General features: G+C 42.6%; 2 protein-coding genes across 2 annotated transcripts; one reads left to right on the forward strand and one right to left on the reverse strand.

Annotated features, from left to right (window-relative positions):
* The first annotated feature begins 447 nt into the window (after positions 1-447).
* On the forward strand, positions 448-5,233 carry c17h1orf43 (chromosome 17 C1orf43 homolog). Its single transcript, XM_037073942.1, has 7 exons — positions 448-747; positions 1,901-2,002; positions 2,130-2,229; positions 2,364-2,417; positions 2,508-2,674; positions 3,679-3,737; positions 3,855-5,233. Exons 1-7 carry the CDS (start codon positions 685-687, stop codon positions 4,060-4,062), a joined length of 753 nt encoding a protein of 250 aa, XP_036929837.1. The 5' UTR covers positions 448-684; the 3' UTR covers positions 4,063-5,233.
* Positions 5,234-5,758: 525 nt separating this feature from the next.
* On the reverse strand, positions 5,759-18,071 carry tuft1a (tuftelin 1a). The gene is made up of 12 exons (XM_037073941.1): positions 17,846-18,071; positions 11,514-11,591; positions 10,450-10,551; positions 10,270-10,356; positions 9,960-10,010; positions 9,754-9,840; positions 7,962-8,072; positions 7,626-7,849; positions 7,438-7,543; positions 7,248-7,331; positions 6,955-7,049; positions 5,759-6,815 (listed from the first exon to the last, which is right to left on the reverse strand). Exons 1-12 carry the CDS (start codon positions 17,903-17,905, stop codon positions 6,743-6,745), a joined length of 1,158 nt encoding a protein of 385 aa, XP_036929836.1. The 5' UTR covers positions 17,906-18,071; the 3' UTR covers positions 5,759-6,742.
* Positions 18,072-23,068: the final 4,997 nt, after the last annotated feature.

A 23,068-nucleotide genomic window follows, 5' to 3' on the forward strand; every position in this document is an offset into this window, starting at 1 on the left:
AAAAAAATACAATACAATCAATAGATCAATGCAATCTATAAAATGACAGTGAAAAGATGATTGTGTATGAGAGGAATTAGAAACATGGATATTTTACGAGAAGCGTCAGAGCTCATTGATTTCATCTTGCATGCATTTGCATGATTTGTGTTGACTGCTCCAACGACCTTGTTTTCTTTTGCCTGTATTTATAGAGCACTTTGCTTTAACTCGTGTTGCTTTGAATAGGCTATTGAGACAAATTTGACTTGACTTTAATCTAGATACAGTTTTTTCTTTCCTTTTCTTTTCCTTTTTTGTGAAACAACAAAACTAAGCGTTTCCGATTGTGAAATGAGTCCCTCTATCATAAGTCCTGCTGTTTGCTCATTTGTTTGGTCGCTGTGAAGGCAGCAGGTGGCAGGAGAGGCCAGAGAAAACGTCGGACTGACGTCACGCCGGGCCTCGGCGGTCACATGACTAACGCGGAAGTCAACAAACCCAGGCAGCGACATGTAACGACCAAAAGCACCTCACTTCACTTTAGTTTCCTGTTTTTATGTCTTCCGTTTAACGTTAGCTTCATGTGTTTTAGAAACTACAACCTAAATGAAACGGTGCGCCTTTCAAAGGTCAACGGCTGGACGTTACTTACCGTTGCTTAGCCAGCTTTAACGTCGGGTAGTTTAGTGAAACACTTTCAGGATGCAGAATGAGTCCCGTCTGTCGAGCATTAATGTGGTGCTTGTTATGGCCTTTGGAAGTCTGGTGAGTCTGTTTTACTTTGTAACTGTGTTTTATTCAAGTCAAGTTTAAGTCATAGCTCACGAGTGACACTAATGGAATGACAAAGACACTAAAACAGTGCGACTGTAAGATAAACATAGACAGTTACAGCCTGTTTTATGACAACTGTGACTTAACTAACTTTCACACCACTTTCTAAAAAAACAAAAGTTCAAACTAAAGTTCACTTTAACACACTACATTACATTTACAAAACATGTAATCCTATGTTCAGTCCTTAGACAATCTGTCTTCTCATTTTCACAATTTAACCCATGTTAACACTGCTGATCATCATCAGATCACTTCACCAACACATACATACACATACATTTAATTTATTGTATTTGCTGTTGACCAACAAGTGACTGAGATGTCTTTGGTTAGTTCTTCTTCAAACAACTAATATTGCTGGATTGGATATTTTTACAGGAACAGTAAATTGATGAATAACAAAGCACAGACTCAAAACCTTCGTTTTGCCTTGTGTAAATGAGAAGTTAATCATAGTGCTACGTCAGACTTCAGACCACATTACTTGTGTTTTATTACCCAGTACGTTTAAAGGTGCAATATGTAGTTTTGGTAGTTCACTTTTGATGAATATAATAAAGTTTGTTTTGTTTTGTTTTGTTTTGTTTTTTATAGAAGGAAAACTCTACGTCACATCAAATACTAACATCTGTGTAATGAACACCTTTTCCATGTTACATATTACCCCAAGTTTTATCTGAAGTAGATTAAAAGTGATATTAGTGTTGATTTAATTGGGGATTTAACTGTAAAGCAGAAATAATAATATAAACATTTCAAAATTCATGATACACTACACATCCATTTGAACAAACTGAATACATTTAAGCCCCATTTTACCTTTAAAAAAAAACTTAAGGAAACCAACAATGTCGAAACAATTTTTACCGCAGATCTTACAGCATTTAATAATATATACATAATGTAGTTCAGTATGATTTCTTTGGAATTTTACTTTTTTCATTTAATTATTCATATGTTTAGTCATTTCTGTGTGTTTTATTTGGTTATTTGATTCCGTTCATCTTTCCCTGGCCTCCCACTCAATATGCTGAAAATCTTTTGGAAAGCTGCAGGTAACTGTCTCTTGACTGTCCTCTAGGTATTTGTTTTGCTGTTTATCTTTGTGAAAAGACAAATTATGCGGTTTGCCATGAAGTCCCGGAGAGGACCACATGTCCCCATTGGCCACAATGCTCCTAAGGTAACACACACACAATGATGCTGTGCAGTGTTCTGCTGATAAAGTATGATATTACAGCTGGGTGTTTTGTGTATGTTTGTGTGTGTGTGTGTGTGTGTATGTGTGTGTGTGTTTGCGCGCTCTGTAGGAGCTGAGACAAGAAATTGAAGCCAAACTTTGCCAAGTCCAGAAAATCCACTTCGAGCCTCGTCTGCTGTCCTCAGACGATGACCGGTTAAAGCAACCTGGTGAGACACACACAGACACACACACACACACACACACACACACACACACACACACACACACGCACGAGTCCAGAAAGCATCTTCATTAGTAGTCTTTATGGCAGTTTTCCGAAGAATCCATGTCTGTGTTACAGGTTCCTATGACTACCTGTACAGGATGAGAGCACTGGATGCCATCAGAGACATTGGTAAGCTGTTGCTCTCACTGATTTTAACTTGCTTTATTTGTCGTAAATCTTTTCCCACTGTTAGAAATCCACCGTCATTTCTGTCAATAGATCTCCCTTTCCGTGAACTGGGAGGAACGTCCACTGCGGTGACCGGCAAAAGACTTCGGACCTGGCTTTTACAGCTGCGGAATTCCAACTGCATGTTACGAGACAGTGTGAGCTCCCTTGTCTACACGGTGCTGGATGGGTACAATAAAGCACGACACGGGGCAGAGGTCAGTGAGATATATGATCGGATCAAACATATCATGATGATATTGTGATGCTTTGTACACAGTTTTTATCTAAATTAATAACAAGAAGACTGAGTTTATTGGGCATCATTTGAAAAAGTCAGATCCAACAGTGACTAGAAGTTTAGTACCATAAACATCGATTTACATAGTAGGACATGATTTTGTATATGTGAACTGGCTTGTTTAATTGTTCATTTATATCCATCTGCTTTGCTCATACAAGGTCTTAAAAGTTGGCTAAATTTGAACTGTTACGTTGAGTTTAAGAGTGTGACTGACTTTGAATACTTGATTTCCAACATAATATGGTGTTTCTTTCATACAGTCACCAAAGTAAACCCAAAAATGTCTTAATGATTTAAATGAAATTATCATCCTCATATTTGTTTGTTGTCTCCTAGCACTGAAATCGGCAAGTATTACGATTTTATTTCGTTTATTATTTTAGAGTTTATTACGATTTAGATGTGGTGATAAAGGCTTCAAGAGTGTGGAAATCTTTGGTTTATGCACCTTGAAAGTGCTTGAGTTTAACTCTTAAGGGGGCAATATGTAAGAATGTACTTTAAAAACTAACAAAAATGAACTAAAATGATCAGCAGAACTTGAACAAATAGCCGTTTTGACATTGTAAAGTGTGTTGTGTTGCATTGCAGAGAGATCTATTGAAGTTACCAAAGCTATGGTGCTAGCAGTGAAAACACTAACACTCCCCTGGTCCCCGAGCTCCCAGTCTGGACTGCTAACTGAACAGCTAACTGAGTTAACTAGCTAAGCGCAGCTACAGTTAGCAACTCTGGTGATGTCCTGCCGGTTTTGAGTATGAAATGGACAGGTGGCCAATGTTTACATATTGCGCCTTTTTAAAATCTCCATGAACGCACCTTATGGGTACCATGATTTTTCTTTTTACCATGTTGTGATTATTGTATTAAACTGACAAACTTTATAATATTTGTCTCTCATGCCTGTTTTTTCCGCAGCCTTTTGGTGAAGCAGAGTTTTTAAAGTATCATGAGGCTCTAACTGAACTGGCCTCCATGTGAGTAAACATCCTTTCCTCACAGCTTTTCCGTTTATCCTAATCCCATCATGGAATGTTAATTATGTGCCCGGAACAATCTGCTTCTCTCATGGTTTTCGTTTCTTATTTTTTTAGCGTCAAGTCTCGCAGCAGCGGCGGCTCTCCGAGCCAACACCACCAGTCTGCAGCCAAAGACCTGACCAGCACCACGGAGCCTGCAAGCTCCTCCACCTCCCCCACCCAAACCACCTACCTCACTTCAATGCAGCAGCGCAGCAAGCGGCCCAGACACTTCCTGGAGCTGAAAAACTTCAAAGACAACTATAACACTCTGGACAGCTAGTTCTGAAAGAAACGCCCATCCAAAAGAAAGGTCAAGGATAAGGTGGTGATTAAAGTGCCTGTGAATGTAGTTTAGAGCCAAGTGATACAAACACTGCCTTTATATACTAACACTAGCCTGGTTTACAGTGAAGTGCATATCAGACTACTGGCACAGTGCTTTTTCACCTAAGTGTAGCTTATGCGTATATCCTGTATTAATGCATGTATGAGTGCTGTGTATGATTGGGGAGAAAACTCACTAGAAGTAAGTAGGGTTGATTTGACCAAAACAAAACCAGAGCTATGGGGCTATGCAAAAGCATATGACAATCAGTATTTATGCACAATGCAAAGACCTATGCAGCAATTAACCAACTGTATTTAAACATGCTGATATTTAAAGGTGCAATATGTGAGATTTGGCCACCCGTTGTCCTAACAAATAGTAGCAGCATATCAACATAGTAAACTTTAACTGCTGTCTTCTCTTTATACCTCCATTACTGTAGCCACTGGTAGCTTCTTAGCTCAGTTAGCCGTGCAGCTTCGCTCACACAGTTCGTACGAGAACTTTTGGACCACTGAGAGGATTTCAGGCGTGGGGCTAGCAGGTTAGCATTCTAACTTCAAGAGATATATCTGCACCGTAGTACATCCACATGTTTGACAAAATATCACTAATACTGTTCTCCACGTTCAGTTGATAACTGTAGTTAATTTTTGAATGTTTTTTAAGATGACGTTTTTACATATCGCACTTTTAACTGTAGAGAAAACAGGTGTTGATGGTTGCCTCACACTGAGAAAAACAACACACCGTTCATGTCACTTATGTTTACGTCTGTGTGTGTCTGTCAGCATGTTTTTGAGCCTTAAACGTTTATTTTACAGAAGCCATACTTAAATTAATGAATTTTAATGATTAAGTGCTCTTTTGATTTAATCAGTTCTTTCAGGGCAATGTACTTTAACAGTGTTCCTGTGTATTAATGCATTCTGAATGTGAGTTAATGCATCAGGGGGAGTCTCTCTTGAGTTTTGTCTTTTCTGGAGGTTGACTAGCCTTCAAATATCTTAACTCTTTGTTTTTATATCATATTCAGGGCTCCTAATGAGGTAATTGTATTGTCTGTGGTGCCTATTGTGCAACTTGCCATCCAAATAAAACAGTTACATACAGTCCAAATGTCGTACAGCGTTCAAGACTTTTACTGTGTACACTGTCCAGCAGACAGAGCTGTGAAGACTTTTTACTTTTACTTCCTACATTTTAACACAAACATTTGTACCTTTCTACACCTTAGAAACCGTTTTTTTTTCTGTTTACTGATGTTATCTTTTTTGTTCTGCATCATTTGAACGCTGCCTTGTGCACCTGTCAGGGCAGATCACCCATGGTAGGCTTATTAAGATAAACTGATATAAATGACGTGACAGGACAGAAACAGGCTGAGGGAGACTGGAATGGGGAGAATTTGAGTCAGTTAGCTTTGCACAGAAATGGCCGGTAGTAATACCTTTCAGATAGTGCACTGTCTTACTTTTACTTGGGAAAAAAATCTGTACTTTTTTTTATATGTACATATACAGGTAACTGTACTTTTACTTGAGTAAAGAATGTGTAGTTTTGCCGCTTCTGCCAGCAGAGGGCGCTTTCTTCACAGCAATCCATTCAAAAGCAAGTGTGCTGTAACGTGAAGAAGTCAAAACTGGCATCGCGTTAGTTTTTCGTAATTTATTCAGAGAACCACAAACAGATAATAGATCAGAAATTACTTAATAAAAAATCTATCACACAGTCTGTGTATATAAATAAATACAAAGAAGAGAGCCGTTAGAAATTGAAACATCGAATCACATTCATTAATATTATGTACAAAAACAAGGTGACTGTATACACTGACAAGGAACTGAAATGATTTACAAGAAACATGAAGAATAAAGACACTTATGTGAAGCAGTCATGTCAACTATCTTCATCACCGCTGACATTTTCACTCCCTCACAGTTTCACTAAGTGCCATGTTGTTGTTTGGGGCCTACAAAACTTTTCTTTTAATTTATAAAAAACGATTTTCATCGTGTGATGTTGACCTTAAACAGGCTGCAGTCAGTATTTACATGTTTAAAGCGTCATTCACTCAGCAGAGTGAACAGAGTCTTGGATGAGTAGACGGACGCAGCTCATCTGGTTAGCGATTTTTACATCAAACTTTCAGCTTAGTCGTCTTTTTTTGCTACATTGCTGTACACAGACTTCATAATGTCATGACCCACTTCCTGCTCTCTGTTCTACTGTTCTGCTTTGACAACAACAACAACGTCACTGTCATAAACTCAAAGGATAGCAAAGCAATCAAAACAGGGCAGGACGAGGAAATGCTCGCGTACAGTATCATACATGTAAAACTTCAAATCGGCTGAATCCGTACACTTTATATATTGACACTAAAGCTGACACACCGCAAGCATCAGAGTGTGTATGTGTTTGTGTGTGTGCCGCAAAACACCACACAGATTCCTTCAAGAGTGTTTGTGGTTCACACGTGTTAGTAGAAGTGTTGCTGCAGGAAGCTCAGCTCTCACGTCCGAAATATCCACGCCGTCACATTCGGTGTTTGTCTTCAGTCTGCATTGAAAAGGTTTGGTGGTTCTGACGCCCTCTCGTCAGTAACTCTCCGCCCCCCCGCATGGCCGCTTCATGACTTGATCTCGATGACTTTGATGTAAGGGAGGGGTTTGTTGGATGTGGTGGAGGGCTTGAGTGGCTTACTGAAGGGGGCGAGAGGAAGAGAAATGAGTTGTTTTGTATAGTGAAACAGCATCCAAACCAACAGAACAGGTGAGTATTTAGAGCGTGCTTCTGTAAAAGAAAGTAAAAGAAAAGTGGATGACAAGCTAAGCAAGTTACCTGTAGACGATCTGGGGGTTGCGCTCTGATGAAAGGTAGGAATTTGACCTTTGTCCTCCCAGGAAGTAATCCATCTGATCATGCATCTCTCGGTTCTGCACACGCACAGGGGGGTCAGAGGTCAGTCCACATGAAACCAATAAAAAGTGACAAACCAAACAGACAGCAGGGTGCGTCCACTTCTCTGCAGAAATCAGGCTGAGTCTGATCTTTAACTTTGACCCCTTCGGTTCTATATTTCAGTGAAAAGCCATAAAAGATAATTACGGGAGGAGACAATGAGCCGCTCTCACCTCAGCCTCCAAGAACGCCACTTTCTCCTCCAGCTCCTTGATCACGCGGTCCCTCTCCTGGATCACCATGCGAGAGTTCTGGAGCTGCAGACGAGCAAAACACACAGTCAAACGCCGATCCGATCCTTCACAAACATGAGCACTGCGACGAGGTGTTTGCTCTGCAGAGTCTCACACATGCGCCTCTCACCTGTTCAATCATGTGCCTGACTTTCCTCTGCTGGCTCTTCAGCATGTCGTCCAGATGGTGGATCTTTTCTTTGAGAATAGCCACCTCCTTCTCCAACTGCTCAGTCCTGAAAGTGCACACAGAGAGTTATACAACACTTCCTCCTGATTTGAATGATAAAGAATCTGCGTGTTTCTCAGTTCACTGACCTCTGGTCCCCTTTCTGGCCCTCCTCTCTGATCTTGCGCAGCTCGCGGAGTTCCTCCTCGCGGTTGCGGATCGACTCGCGCAGGCTGGCGCTCTCCTGCTCCATCCCTCCCAGCAACCTCTGGAGCTCCTCGATGCGCCGGTCTTTCCTCTCGCTGCCCTCTTCTGCCATCCTCAGCTTCTCCTCCTGCTCACTCAGATGCTCCTTCAGCCTGCTGCCTTCAGCCTGGGCAGAAAAACAAAAGAACCGTTTATCATTTTAGTTTACCAAAAATGTGGTGTAACACTCTTAATGATGTATAATGAAAGTAAAAATAAGCTCTGTATGCGTTCGTTACCTGCAGCCTCTCTCGCTCCTCCTGGTGTTTCTTCTCTGCTTCCTGCATCTGTGCATACAAGCGCTTACTGACCTCCCTCAGCTTGATTCTCTCTGCCTCTTCCTCTGCTTCCTAATAGGGGGAAAAAATGAAGTGTTGGATTAGCAGACAGTTCTTGTCATGTCCTGGAGTAGTCACAGTCCTCCGCTCCAACCGAGAACGTGTGGCTGAAGTTGAAAATGGCAAAACCGGACTGAGTTTGAGTGGCTTTGGGGGGAGAAGGTGCACAGTCCAGATGTGTGAAGCTGACTCAGAGGCGAGCCTGTAATTGCTGCCAAAGGCACATCTGCTAAATAAATACCCAGAGTGTGTTTATCTGTGAGTTAGTATCCTGGTTTTGAGCCTTATCCTGTTTTTGATTATATTCAGGATATGACTTTATCATGAAATGTAAAAAAAAAAACCCTAGTTATTAATATCCCTGTGCACCTGATAGTAACAGTAGTCAGGTTTCTGACTGTGTGCCTGCTGGTGAGTCTTGATTTTCTGCAACATTAAAGGGACAATATGTAGTTAGCATGCTAACCAGCTAGCCATGACCAATCCAGGTCCAATGTGCCTGTGCTAGCAGTGTAAACATAAACCCTGGTCCCCGAGCGCCCGCTCCGAGCTGCTAGTTGCACGGCTAACCGAGCTAACACGCTAAGGGCACCTGCAGTTAGCGTATGTGTTATGCTGCCCCTAATTTGTTTGGAGCGTGAATTTGACAGGTGACCAATTCTTATTGCACCTTTAAGGTGTTAACATGCCCTAGTGTCCTAGTTTCTATGGGGTACTCCCAGGTAAGATATCCAGGTTTTTCAAAACTGAGATAAGGTCTTTACCAAGTTTCTGAAACCAGGGTAAGCTGATTACTCTAAGTGCAAAACATAACCTTAATACTCCAAAAACCTGATCATAACCAGGATGCTTAGAGGACTCAGAAAGGTGAATACTTATGCAAACAAGTATTTTGCATTTTAAATGTGTTAATCAGTCAGATCACTTTTACACAGAGCTGCTTTAGCTTTTTAAAGTTACTTTTTTTTGTTAATCAGTTACCAGAAGGCCACAATAAATCTACTTTGATATAATGTCATAAAATAATAATAAAAAAGATGTAATCTTTTATGATGAGATAATGCACGGTGATGTTTTCGTTGCGCTTGAGCTCAGTGGGTTTGGCTGTCACAAACATACCAGGCGTGTCGGCGTGCGTCACCGGAGCAACACTTCTGCTAGTAAGCCATGGCGTGACTCACAGATACGCGCTATAATTGGCGCAAAGAAACAATTCAGCCGAAAACACAGACGCGTCGGCTCTGTTTGTATTTGGACACAACATTGCTGATAGGCAGAGAGCTGCGGCTGCCAAAAGTGCTCAAAGACAGCAGCAAAACTATTAAAGGAGAGGTATCTGAGGAATGTTGGGAACAATGAGGAGGGCCGGGGAGAGGAACAGTGTGTGCTGGAACGCCTCTCTCACGCATTTTCGAACACCCCTGGGTGCTGTAGGGGCTTTTAAATCTCTGGCTCTCATTTTCATTTCTTGCTTTTTCTCCTGTATATCGCGTTTCTGTTACACCTCCTTCTGCCGGTGGGCCTCGGGGAGGTGATCGCCTTACGTGCGTCACACTCCGGCACACATTGTCCAGAGGAGAACACAGACTCCGGCTACGATTTGATACATGCATCGCCCGCTGAAATGACTCATGCTTTCTATTGTATACAAACAACTTCGAAACGAAGGTCGTGCGCGTGAGATTCTGCTCACCTGTGCGTCAGTTTTGGCTCCTGCCTTGGGTGCAGATGAGCTGCTCTTTCTGAAGGGGACACTGACTTTCCACCCGTTTGTGAGCGGCTGAAAAAAAAAGAAAAGGAGGAAGTCAGCAAGGAAGGAGTGAAAGGTGGAGACAAGAGCAGCGGAGGACAAAACAGGATATAAGGTAAACAATGGTGAGCAGCTCAAGATAGACCTACCTTGTTTTTGGCTGCCATCTGCTCCCTCAGTGTCTTCAGGCAATACCTCACCTGTGTGAAAATACAAACCTTGAGTTACTGAGGTATCATCATATAATATATAATATTTCAGCGTTTGTGTGTTTCAGTCTCTGTCTCGAGAGTCAGGCAGAGAAGAAGAGCAAGTCTGGAAGAGACGCGGCAGGAATTTGCATAATGCAAACATACAAATTGTTATATAATCCAGAGACAGTCTGGCGTTGGCATGTGTTCCTGTGGGAGTGAGACAGTCAGAGCTGAGCCTCAGATACTGTCCTGTCCAGAAACTGACCTCCTGTATCTGTGAAACTTCGTCTGACAGCATCTTCAGGCTCTGCTGGTGTTTGTGCTGCTCTTGCTTGCGCGCCTCCAGATAAACCTGGAACAGGAGGAGGGATGCGGGTGTCACACCATGAAACAAAGACGCCATTAATGCACTTAAAAATTATAACAGCAGTCGTGCCACACCCACCTTGATCACCTCCACCTGCTCCTCCGTAGACTTAACTGGTTCGGGGGTCAGAGATGTCCTGTCGCTGGCCGGCTGCACCAGCGCGAACGCCCGTCCGACTGGCTGGGGATTCGAGAGCAGAGGAGTTGTTCCGTGAGCACAGACGGATGGGTGTGAGACATTTCTAAGCCTCATACGTACATTAGTGAGGTCACTGTGTTTTGCTAGAACTTGGGGAGGAGTCGGACTGTGTTTCTGGATCACATTGCAACACAACATCTGGAAGGAAAGCCTGTAGCATTTCCGTTTAATAACCCTCACGAAACACCCATCAGCAACGACTGACATAAATGACGCAATTAAACTACTGAGAAACAAAAATATAGAGAATATAATTCCTATCTGCGTGCCACAGGACTGCGCCTCTCTATAATCAGGAGGCAGAAGTGTTCAGCCATAATCACCATGGAGCAGTCTCATAAACATATGGTGCTACTTTGGCAGTCTTTGGTCAGAACCAGAAGCAGAGGGAAGCAGAAGTAGGTGGGGAGACGTTATGTAACTCTGCTGCTCTGGTGGCCCTTTTTTCCCCCCCCTGTAACTTCGGCGCTGGTTTTGGTAGAACAATGGTTGTCTTGAGACGCTCAGAGTGGAAACCACGCTAATAAATAAAAAGCAGATGCCAGTTATGGCATGTTCACAAGCGGCCTGTGCCTCTGTACAGCGTGCGTGTAGGAATGTGGCGTGATGGATGTACAGTAGCTGTGAGCCAATTCCTCAGGATCACTGAGACGATTAAGCTGGAATTTCAGATCCAAATATGGCTCGAGTGATGAGCACCTTTACCTATAAAGGAGACAGTGCCGCTGCTGGAACTGACCAAAAAAAATCGGAGCCAGCATATCCATTAAAGTTGGAAAGGTCTTTTTTAGATAAAGCATAATATCTAAAACACACATTTAAAACAGTGCAATTTTCCATCATTCTCCTTCTTCCTTCGACAGCTCTGGCTCCCACAACTTGTTCTCTACACCGGTGTCACAGTCTAGATTATAACCAAGTATTCAAGCTCAGGAAGCTCTTACCTTGTCCCTGTACTGCTCCTTGCTCCGAGCTGCCTGGTTCTGGTTGAGCAGCGTGAGCCGCAGTCGCCTGCACCCCTCCTGAGAAAAAAAGTCAAAAGAAGAGAGGAGACGATGAAGCCCTTCCACAAAGAGACCGTTATGTGATGGAGAGGTTGATGAGGACTACTTTGAGGGAAGAGAGTAGGGGGGGAGAAAAAAGAGGAGGAGAGACTGAGTCACACTCGGCGGAGGAGGGAAAGAGGGGGTACGAGCGTCAGAGAGAAAGCAAAAGTTTTTCACAGCTGCACAGAGACAGATTGTCTGATTTGAATTGTGTGCTATGTACGTCACAGGGACTACAGGCGGAAACTCTCGGGGCGCCTGTGAGCCAATTGGAAGCAACGGCTGGATTTCTGGGAAAGTGGGCAGAAGATGTAATGTCAAGCGGGACGGAACATTTCCATGGCAACCGAACCTCACAGTAGCCATAAACTCTGGCTTAAATCTGGCTTGTTAACGATACGAGAGGAGATGCACAGATGCGACGCTCGAAAAAAAAAAAAAGAAAAAAAAGAAGCTTTTAAAAATGAAAAACACACAAACCTCCCCGAGGAGAGAAGGCACTTCAACAGGAAAAGTCTGGTCCGGGACGTGACTGGTTGTGTGTCGTCCCGTGCAGGGAACCCCCTTGTAAGTGATGGCCACTTAGCGTGTGTGCGAGTGTTAAGTATGCGGATGTGAGGGAGGAGGTCAGAGACATTACATAACTCCAGTCCAGCCACCACATCTTGTTCTGTTTATTTTCCTGCGAGTATTCACTGCGTCCTCCCTGTGTCTCAGCTCGTGTCAGCTCCGAGACACGCAACGCAGGAAGAAGCAAAGCTTTGCTGTGGTTAAATAAGATAACCACAAGCAGAACACACACATGCGTCCAATTACACAGAAGTGGGTGTGTGTGCATCACGATTTGTTTGTCCCTATTTAACCTTTTGTAGAGTGTGAATAGTTTTTCTTTGGAATGTAACTTGCAGCTTCTGTAAGCGGCCTTGCGCATCCTGTTTAGGCTGCACACGACAAACAATCTCACGGCAAAGGTCCACTTAGTAGCTTTTGATCATATCCCGTGATCTTCACCAGGAGATGGAGTTCGCCCTGTCGCCGTTTAAACTTGAAGCCTGAAGACGTGTACAAAAAGTACCTAAAAGGGAAAACGGGCAGGTTTTGTGGCACAATCTGGCACCTGGTCCTTGCGTTTTTATAGAGTTCCGCCCCCACACTCAGCCCTGTCATTGGCTGAGGGCTAAGCAACCGCCACTCAAAAGGTTGACACCCAGAAATGTCCTGAACACAGAAGAACACAGGCACTTCTAGTGGGTCATAAGTGATGACTGAGAAAAGGTTATTTTTGTATGAGGCTCAGTCTACAGCATGAGTCATTGCTTTGTTTTGAGGGAAAAACCCACGCATTCTTCCTTTAATGCGGTGCAGATCCAAACATAAACAGTCGTGTGCTGTGACTGAGAGCAACTAAACGGACCTGGAACTGCTGAATCCAACATCGAGAGTGAAGACAGGAAAAATAATCAGCAGCTACTGCAATAATCCAATCATAATTTGAGTCATTTTCAGAGGATTTGCTGCCTTTCTTTGACTCATGTGACAATGAAGTGATTCTTAGAGCCTGACTGATATTCAATATTTTTGTGGTAACTGATATTAGGAGGCAAAAAATTCTATGTTACTGTAATTTTTTTAAAGATACACTTTCTGAATGCTACATCAGTGCAATGTGCAGTAAACTTAACTTGGAATGTAATATTTACAAATAACCCCAAGCAACTTTTTCTGTTATAATCTCAAAAAAAACAAAAAACAAAAAACAAAAAACAGTGCATTTCGGACAACACACACTGATCAAATATCAGCCTACCGATATATTGATCGGGCTCTAGTGAGTATCTTTTGCTTTCTCTGTTGGTTGAACAAAAGAAGACATCTGATGACATCACATTGCCTTTTTTCCACTTGAATCAGTCAATAATAATGAAAAATGTAAGTAATAGTTGCTTACAGCCCTGGTTTAAACTCGAGTAGCAATCGTTCTACTGTGCCTCCCCCCTCTGGACAGAAAGCAGCCATGATATGAACCAGACATGGGGAAGTGAACTGGGTTGTGTTGCGTAATGCTGTGAGAGGTTATAGAAGAATAGCTGTGTGTTCATCAGACCACAGAAGGCCTTTATGATTATCTGGTTATCTGCTCAGGAAGCGCAGCAATGGAGGATAACAAGACGGGGATAGATAGGAGTGAAAAAGTCTGCAGAAATCAGGGGGGATAAAAGAGAGAAAACTGCAGACAGGAAAAAAAAGGGCAGAGGAAATAGCCTAGTAGTCTGGGTGGGGGTCCAGCTCCGACAAACAAAACTCAGAGAAATGAAAGCCAAAAAAATTCCCCTTTTGTCCTGCATGGTTTCCTCTCAGATTACCTGAAAGCTCTAATAAGACAGAGAGACGTGGGAGAAATGAGGAACACTGAGAGGGTTTGTTCACAAGGAATCCATCATTATACAACTTCTCCGGCCCTCCTAAACAAAGACTCGGCTAATCCTCGCTACGCCATCCACTGTTTCCACACGAGTCTGTCTCTGCCCACGTTTTCTTTTTATATCCACGCACTCACACAAATGTCACTTTCATAGACAACCTGTAATACTAGACTTCCTGGGAACACGGACAAAGGCACCGGGTGGATGTGCTCACGGACAGTGTAGAGCGCTTCACACGTACACACCCCTTCACACACACACGCACAAAGTAAGTACACACTGCCTTTATAGCAGGGCAGAAACCTGAAACTGAGCACACACATGGCGTCCACGCTGCTGGGTGCACCGACAATGGGCACAAAAGATCACGGGATACAGCCAGGGTGAAGAGCTTAAAGGGTACGAGGGAGCTTTTGTTTTGGACTCTCTGGCACCGGGATTCATCCGAGTTAAACTGGCAGAGGAGCGACGATCAACCTGGGAGTGTTGCTGACAACCAGGAAAAACAAAAAAGGAGCAGCAGTCGAGAAGGTAGCATGGGCATAGAAAGTACAACAACCCCGTGTACCTCCAGGCTCAGTACCTGCATTCCACAAAAAGAAAATAGTTGTGTGTGCGTGTGTGTGCGCGTCCTTCGCCGTGCATTAAATCACTCTTTGCCTCTCATGCACTGCTTTAAGATACCTGCTGCACAGATGTCACTTCTGTCTCCAGTCCAGCTGCTTTATAGGCAACAGGTGTGAGCCGACTGGGCCGGTGCAGCAAGTTTATATATGGTTTCCAGTTCCACCACCTTAATTATATAAGGAATTAGAATATATAAACATACACTCATATATGTTTCCTACAGAAACTTTCCAAACCCCTCAGTACATCCGTGTTTAAAGTTGTCTCGTACATAAGAGGCTGAACAGGAACTTGATGAAATACAGGTCGAACGTCAAAGTTATGGATCAGGAAATATTTGAAGAAAGATCAAGTAAACAAGACAAAGTATTCACGCATCCAGTGCCAAGTTTCGATACTTAATTCAGTGATATGAACACAAAGTACTAAGGTTCAGGATCCAACCTCGGCAGGACGTACTGGTGAAGTTTACAACTAGTGAACTGTCTGGCTGCGTGTCTGACTCTCGTCTTCAGCGCTTCACTCAGCAGTCTTTAAAGACTGAAAGGTTAAGTTAAAGGTTAAGTAAAGTTTCCAGAAGTGACAAGCTGAGGTGTGAAAGTGTTGCCGAAGGATTGCGTGTGTTTTATGGCCTCGTGAGATCCTGAACGCTGGAGGCGAACGGTTAGTCCCGGAACATGGAGCTGAGTCATGAAGAGAGAGCAGCCGTCAGTCAATAAGAAGAATCATCATTCTCACGACCGTCCCACTATAAATAAATAATGACAGAACCAGGTGTGCTCCACATACCCCAGTCGTTGTTTTACATACATATATAAATATGTCATGTTTGGCTCATTCCCAGGCAGTAACGTCAGAAACTCCTGACGCTGGTGACTGAGGATGAGGCAAGGCAGAGGGAATGTGAGAAGTCACACAACTCAGGGAAACTGAATGTCTGCCTGGAAGGACAACCGTGGCATTATGCAAAAATCGGCGTCACGGGAAAAAAAAACATTTTGTAAATACGCTGACATCGCAGGGGAAGGAAATTGTGTCACAAGTTTCAATTAGTTTCGAAATGACAGCAGAATAATCAGAATTTTTGTTACTGGTATGAACTTTATAGAACATTTTTGTTTAAAAGCCAGGCCTGGATTCCCTCCTGTTTTATATTCCAGATCGTATCATCCCAGTTACAGGAAACCCACTTATCAACAAACAACCTCTGAAGGCCTTTTTCTGCTACATCGGGCACATTCCTTCTCCTCATGTTACTTAGTAGAGCTGATAAACGGTGAATGCGGTCATCTTTCGTTAATGATCTTCCTGCACAGTCATGGGGGACTGTGACACGTCGAGGTGAAAAGCTGCCGGTGCTTTATTTAGCCTTAATAACAAGCATATCAGATATGTAAATACGGCAGGTTGGTGACTATTTGACTGTTGAGTTTGACTTCGATAAAGACGGATATGTGTTCTGTACCAAGCTGATGCAAATGTGCTATCGGTCTCATGTTAAAATGTAATGTATGATACATTAAGCAAACGCAGAATTTCGCTTGTTGCTTAATGGCACATTCCTCAGCACAAATAATCAGTTTGTGAGTGGAGCTGCCCTTTGTACACGTCTACCTTTCTGGCAGTTATATGGTTACACAACAGTAACTGATATTAAGGTCTAGACCCTTGACACAAATCTTAGTCTAGCTCTCAAATTCTTCTCTAATCACTCTCAGATTTTACTTTCTATAATGGGACAGACACGGGCCCAGCGGACCACTGAACTGAGCAGGAGGCTGCCGCTGTGGTGATCAGGTGAAAGTGTCATGTTGCCCTGCAACGCTATAAACCTCAGCGCAGGTTAACAGTTTGCTTGCGCAGGTGAGGTCAATGATTAAACCGGTGGATAAAGCCCATCTACTGTTCGTGACATGGGCCGCTGATCGCTCATTTATTAAGCAAGTGCGGTGCTAAATCCACGCACAGGTGGTGAACATACTGCACGGGCAAAGCTTTCACAGGTTGGCTTCCTGAGCTGCCTTCACTGTCTGTCACAACTGCAACTGTAAGCCTTCAGATGATTTGGGCAGAAGGCCCGGGTGACAGGCACAGATGTGATCTGGACTAATTCTGAGCTGCTGCGCTTGTGTGTGTGTGTGTGTGTGTGATGGGGCTTTGGGGGAGGAGGTAGGGGCTAATACTTTAATTACTACAAGACCAGACACTTAAAGGTGCACTATGTGGTTTTGGAGAAGAAATTTAAATCAGATGAGAAAGATCTTCATTCACTGTTTTTTTTTTGTTTTTTTTAACTTGCCTAAACAAACTAAACAAACAAACTCTCTTATTTTCATGACTGAATAATGTGAATAATCAAACTGACCTTAAAGGACGACACAACTTCATAATGTTTGAAATAAACTTTGTTCATATGTGGTGGACCCTGCCACCTTTCTAGCTTCAAACAGCGTTCTGAGGATCTTATTTTCCTCTGAGAGCAGTTTGTTTATTCAGTTACAGAAAACATAAATATTTCTAAACTTGTATTATTGCCTCATGAATATTGTAAATATCAAAATTTGAAAGTATTATTTAGTCAGGTTAAATGCTTGACTTTGTTCTCTAAAACTACACAACGCCCCTTTAAGGAGAGTCCACATCAAGTGACAACTGAGCATAGGCACAGCATGAAAATAACAAGTCATTCTTCTTTGCCATCTTATATTCTGGCAATTATATTTTGTACGGTTTAACAACAAACATCACTGTCTGAAAGTTACATCAGTGCAATGAAACAGTAAACTTCACTGGGAGTTCAATAATTACAACATGTTTTCTGTTATAATCTCTAAATAAAAAAAAATAATTTCAAATCAGTAAATAAAGAAAATAATCTCTAATATGGTAACTACAAAAATTCCAGGTTTGGGTTTCTTCTCAAAACTACACACTTCCCCTTGAATAGTTAAAACACCACGTAGAGCAGAGGAAGGCTGAGAGATGTGAGAGTGAAGGCAACTGAGAAAGAGAGATGAGACTGGAAAAGTTACAAATCAAAGTGAGGCATTCTGTCTTTGACTGTCATAACTAGCCTCAGTTTCCCAGGATGCATTTAAACAGGACATAAACACACTTGTCTTGAAGTGGACAAAAGTAAGAAATCCGACCGTAATGACTGAATAACATCGAGTAACTCACCTCCTGCTCCTGATTCCTGATGTCCTCGAACGTGCACAGGCTCCTCGTCACTCCGTTCATCTTGGACGTTACCGTAATAAATATTCCGCACAATAAATAAATAATAAATAAATGAAGTGTGGCTCCTCTGGCAGAACTTCTCTCCTCGGTGGCTGCTGCTGCTGTTATCAGTCCTCAGGCCGCCCGGTGCACAGACCTGTGTGTGTGTGTGTGTGTGTGTGTGTTTCCACCTCTTTCTTCCTCTCGGCTCATTGTAGGAACTTCTCTCATGACGTCACTGATGGGCGTGCGCCACAGTCACCGCCCACACAGCGACCGAAACGTCCAAATAGGGAGCTGCAGGGCAGAGCGGGAGCAGCGGTGAGGGGGGGTCAGGTGGAGGTGGAGGTGGAGGAACCAGCTCCTCTCTCTGGTGGGATAGCTTCTGGGACAATAACCTCCTCCGGACTCTGTACGACGCTGAGGATGATCATGTGACGGAGGAGTTATTAAAGCACACACAGTCAGAGTGAACACTGAGGTTCACCATCACCTGTTGGACTAAAGCTGCAGTCCACCGCTCAGTTTACCCATAAATTATTCATTCACAAGGTTTAACCCCTGACTGAGCCTGTTTAATAAGAGTCTCCTGTTACCTCACACAGACATGCAGGGAAAGGTGATTTAAGAGACTTCCAAAGGTGGCTTATTGATTTTTTCCCTTCATATTTGTAGTTAAAAGTGCAGCTCACAGGATGGAATAAAATGATATTCATAATTATGTTTTCATTCGTGTAAATAAGAGTCATTGCGTATTGCTTACCTTAGAAAGAGCCTTTTATACCTACTGAGAGAGCGGGTCCTCTTCAGTGGCAGATTCCGCCATCGCTCTCTGCCATGTTTCTGCAGAAGCCCAGGACGGACACGACAGGCAAACTTCTGAAAGTTCGTAAGAATTTTTCTTTTTTGAAAATGTAAACGCAAAATCTGGTGCATTTCCATAAACTGTTTTAAAAGAAAGAGCCGGAGGACGATGCTGCGTAGGCTAGGTCGCTACGTCACACGTGGTTGTGGAATTAAACAGAGGCTAGAGGCTAACAAACCAGGAGGCAGACTGGAGAGAGGGCTTCAGGAGTTACTGTCAACGGGGAAATTCTTTGCTGTTGGCCTTCTGAAATGGCAGCGATGTGTCTTTTTCCTGGATGAGGCCGGGAAATGGTTTTCACCGGCCCACACACTTGCCTACTGCTTACAGAAGATGTTTTTCACATCAAACATTTTATTTATTATTTAAAAAGTATTATAACATCAGTTGCAACTTTACAACAAACAATTGCTTAATAAATAATCAATACATGATTTTATTGTTTGATGACTGTGAAAGAACTCTTGACTAAAGTTAAATTAACCATGTTTATCATTTATTAATGATGGTTATAGTACAGTAAGTACAGTGACCACATACCAGAAAAGCAAATGTGGTACAAATAGCATGTTTTTGAGGGACATGTTGGGACATTTAGCTAAGAACCAGGACACTTAAAAACAAACATTTCAATTGGTTCCCCTTTGCCTGATCCAGTGGAATGCTGCTTTTGTTTTTGCTGTTTCCCAGTGCGGACAAATGATTACCACGGTCTCCTGACCTGTATCACTGGGAGTGCTGCACAGTGGGTTAGAAGTTAGTTATTTCAGCTGCCTCAGTTTCCATCACATCCAGCACTTTGACTGACATACAACAAAACACATCCCTGTGATGGCCGCCCTCCCCCGTCGTCTCTTCACAGCCATTTGATAAAAGGCAGATTTAAGAAAAAAAGCAGTGCTCCTGCCGTGGTATGACTTAAAAAAAACTATAGAAAATGAAAAGAATGTGGACCATCATCTCCACATGTGTGTTGGACATGAGTTGGGATAAAAATGTTGTGCAGCTGTAAGGCACCGTTCTCACAGCGGCCCTGGCATGCGTTCATTTTCCTGTGGCGATAACAGATTTGCAGAGACTTTACTTGAGATAAGTCATCAATCACAGAAAACAAAGTTGCTTATTGTCGTGTGGTTAATCCAGCACAGACTTTTCAGTCCAGTCTGTACTTACAACTACGTGACCACAAACAGGACAATGCAAGTTCAGCAAAAACAATAACGCAGACTAGCTCAATGTGACCCATAAAATGAAGTCAGTTCTATTTATATCAGCATAAAATGTCAAACCACAAGTTTATCTCAAAGGGTTTAACAAAGGAGATCAACCGAAAAAAAAACTCAGTGGATTCATTTTTTTTATATCATATAGAAATAATTGAAACCGTAGGAAACACTTTTAAAGCAGTAAACTCTGCAGTGTGATTTTCAGTAATTATGAAACATCATTTTAATATTTAAATTAAATAATCTAAAACATGCTAAATCAATCAGCGATGTTGGCGTTTTATCTATTTATTTCAATCTTTTAAACATTATACATGTTTTTTTCATATTAAAAGCAACATATTTTGTTTTGTTGACTCAGGTTAATCGGCAGGAGCAGGATGATTAAACCCTCTTAACCGAGCGAGAGTTTCTCTGCTGGCGTTCAGCTGACTGCAGCAGCAGCTGCAGCGGCAGCAGCTGAGGCCGGCACAGGCCTCAAATTGGATAAAGGCTCTAATGGCATTAATGCTGCTGACGAGCAAACAACACCTCATGGTGGCGTACATGGGATGACGCCAAGTGAATGTGAGCCAGGAGCAGAAACAGCAAGCGCACATGGAAATAATCAGAGTGTTCAATAGGTAAATATCACAAGGGACCTCTTACCTAATAGATCACTAACCAGGAATGTTGAGAGTGGGTGTTATTTCTTAATGGTTGATTTAACATTAGGAATGAGGTAATCCCACATGAACAACAGCAAACACACCTAAACCTTTCCTACCATATGTCATCATGTGTCCCAGGTACTGAGCCGTGATATGAGCCATAATTATGTGTTTACATCACCGACCACAGTCAGACAGACTGATCCTCAGATCAGACAGCCGACACGTACGAGGGCTGTTTACATACATCCACGTCTGAGGCTATAGTGTGAGTCAGAATCCTGCCGATCACAACCGTCCGGACTCCGTCTCCTCTGATGTGACTTCAGCTGTGTTTGGTCTGGCACTCTTTGAGAGATAATATCTTGTTGAAAGATTAGTCGTGCTTAACCTGATAAAGCCACAACAGTCTGTGGAAGTGTGTGAGGCCAGCCAGCAAGAAGAGAATCCGGCAGGAAAAGACATGTCACCACCCCGGAGCAGATCTAAGCTATTTTTACAAAGAGTTCACTGCATGTAGTTACTTTTAGTTTCTTTTTGAAAGACCCAATTGATAAAGGTCCAGTGCGTAGGATTTAAAGGGCTCTGTAGAATATGATATTCACGGCTATGTTTGCATTAGTCTGTATACCTGAAAGTTAGACTCATTGTGTTTTCGTTACCTAAGGACGAACCACAGATCGGACATTTCCTCAGGTTCAGTTTTTTCTCTTGTCAAAATACTGTGCTGATGGTCTGGTTAGACACAAAAGCCACTTAGTTTGGGTTTGGAAAATGTCACTATTTGGCAAAAAAACCCCCTTTGTTCTGTCACCGAAAAGATGGCTGGTGATGTCCGTGGGGGAGGGCGGCTCGTTGAAATCATCTGGTTTTGTTGCTACAAGCACAGCTGTGGGCGGCACAACGCCCCATCACATCAGGGCCCACTCCTTAAAAATATTCCGTGAGTTCACAACTACAAATATTGAAACTGAATCTTTGGCCACACAGCCAGATGCAAAATCCACTCTGATCGCCTGAACAACAGAATAGTGACCAACAAACAGAAAAATATCACACCAGATATGGTCGTGTGAAAGTAAGTAGTCAAGGGTCAAAAGTGCACCCCGTGACAGTGAGTCAGTGTGCGGTGATACAAAAATGTTCTCGAGAGTATGATGACACTATTTATAAATGCAGTAATTTGCTGTAATTTAGCAGTGAAGTGAACCTGACAAGTGAAGGTCATTATCTCCACTCCTGTGTGATCATCAGAGCCAAACCTTCCAGTGATGAGTCCTCTGCATTCTATCTGGAACAGGGTGGTTTCATTTGATTCCAATTTGGCTACATTTTCCACAAGAATTGAATCCCTGGCAGCACAGAGCATTCAGAAATTCATGCTGATTTTCATATTGTTTTGAATTTAGTTAGTTATGTATTTGAGGTTCTATTGATTCAGGAGGAATCTCCGTGTCAAATCAGTTTCATTCGAGACAAAATTGCACAAAGTCAAACCTCTCCGATTAAATTAAATTACACATTTTTAGACGTTAAATGCATGATATGTAATTTCTTCCACGAGGGCTCTCCCAATCAACACAAAACAGAAGACATGAGTAGCGTGGGATCATGGGAGTTGGTGTCTTCATTGTTAAACAACAGCCATTGCTGATAAAAAATTTTAAAAAACTATTTACATGACTCAGGCAGAAATCTTCGCGGATTAGGTAACGATTTTAAACTTTATTTACGGCGTGTTTGGTCTTGTTCGCTGACTTCTGTTGTCTATCCACTTAAGTTAGAGTGACAGGCAACTAAATCAAACGCACAATTCCGATTGCTGGAGATGGTATGGACAGCTCAACAAAATATTAAAGGAAAGTTGCTTTTAGACATTTTACTGCAGACATGTTACATATCTGAAAATATCTAAAATCCTGGCCTCTGTCCGGACAGTCATGTGCTGTTGATCACACAGATGCTCAAAGCACTGACGTGTAGAAATAATGACAGTATTTTGCCCACTCCTTATCTTTTAAAATCTGATTCATCACAGAACAATTGGATAAACGTCTGCCATTGTGCCTGAGCTATCCCAGGCCTGAAAGACTTGTATTTCCACATAGGGAGCACAGATGGAAAAATATTATTACGTTGGGGCTCACATGCAATAGAAAAACACAACATGATTACAAAACACTGCACGCCCAGCTGTTGGCACACCAGCTCTCTGGACGTTTGGAATTTTATGGAGGCCAAATCCTACCCTCGGAAAATATGGAAAGTATGCCGACTCATAGTTTCAGGACAGGTACGGTCCACACGACATGTTGGCACTGTACAGGTTTGGTTGCACTGGATGGGAGGTGGAGTATCATGGAAGCATATGTTCAGCAAGGTGTGACTCCATGCTGGCACATTTGTTTCGAGTGGAGAATTTATAGTTCAATTCCCGGGAACT

This window comes from Acanthopagrus latus, chromosome 17, assembly GCF_904848185.1.
Source record: "Acanthopagrus latus isolate v.2019 chromosome 17, fAcaLat1.1, whole genome shotgun sequence".
In the NCBI taxonomy this organism is placed as follows: Eukaryota; Metazoa; Chordata; class Actinopteri; order Spariformes; family Sparidae; genus Acanthopagrus; species Acanthopagrus latus.

Bases quoted from the DNA above. Each gene is read 5' to 3' on its own strand.
- tuft1a (XM_037073941.1), bottom strand. From the start codon at position 17,905: ATGAACGGAGTGACGAGGAGCCTGTGCACGTTCGAGGACATCAGGAAT. The intron at 8,073-9,753 runs GTGAGCAGAATC...TCCCCCTATTAG, and splicing joins GAGCCAAAACTGACGCACAG to GAAGCAGAGGAAGAGGCAGA. The intron at 6,816-6,954 runs GTAACTTGCTTA...CGCCCCCTTCAG, and splicing joins AACCCCCAGATCGTCTACAG to TAAGCCACTCAAGCCCTCCA.
- c17h1orf43 (XM_037073942.1), top strand. From the start codon at position 685: ATGCAGAATGAGTCCCGTCTGTCGAGCATTAATGTGGTGCTTGTTATG. The intron at 2,003-2,129 runs GTAACACACACA...CGCGCTCTGTAG, and splicing joins TTGGCCACAATGCTCCTAAG to GAGCTGAGACAAGAAATTGA. The intron at 2,230-2,363 runs GTGAGACACACA...TCTGTGTTACAG, and splicing joins TGACCGGTTAAAGCAACCTG to GTTCCTATGACTACCTGTAC.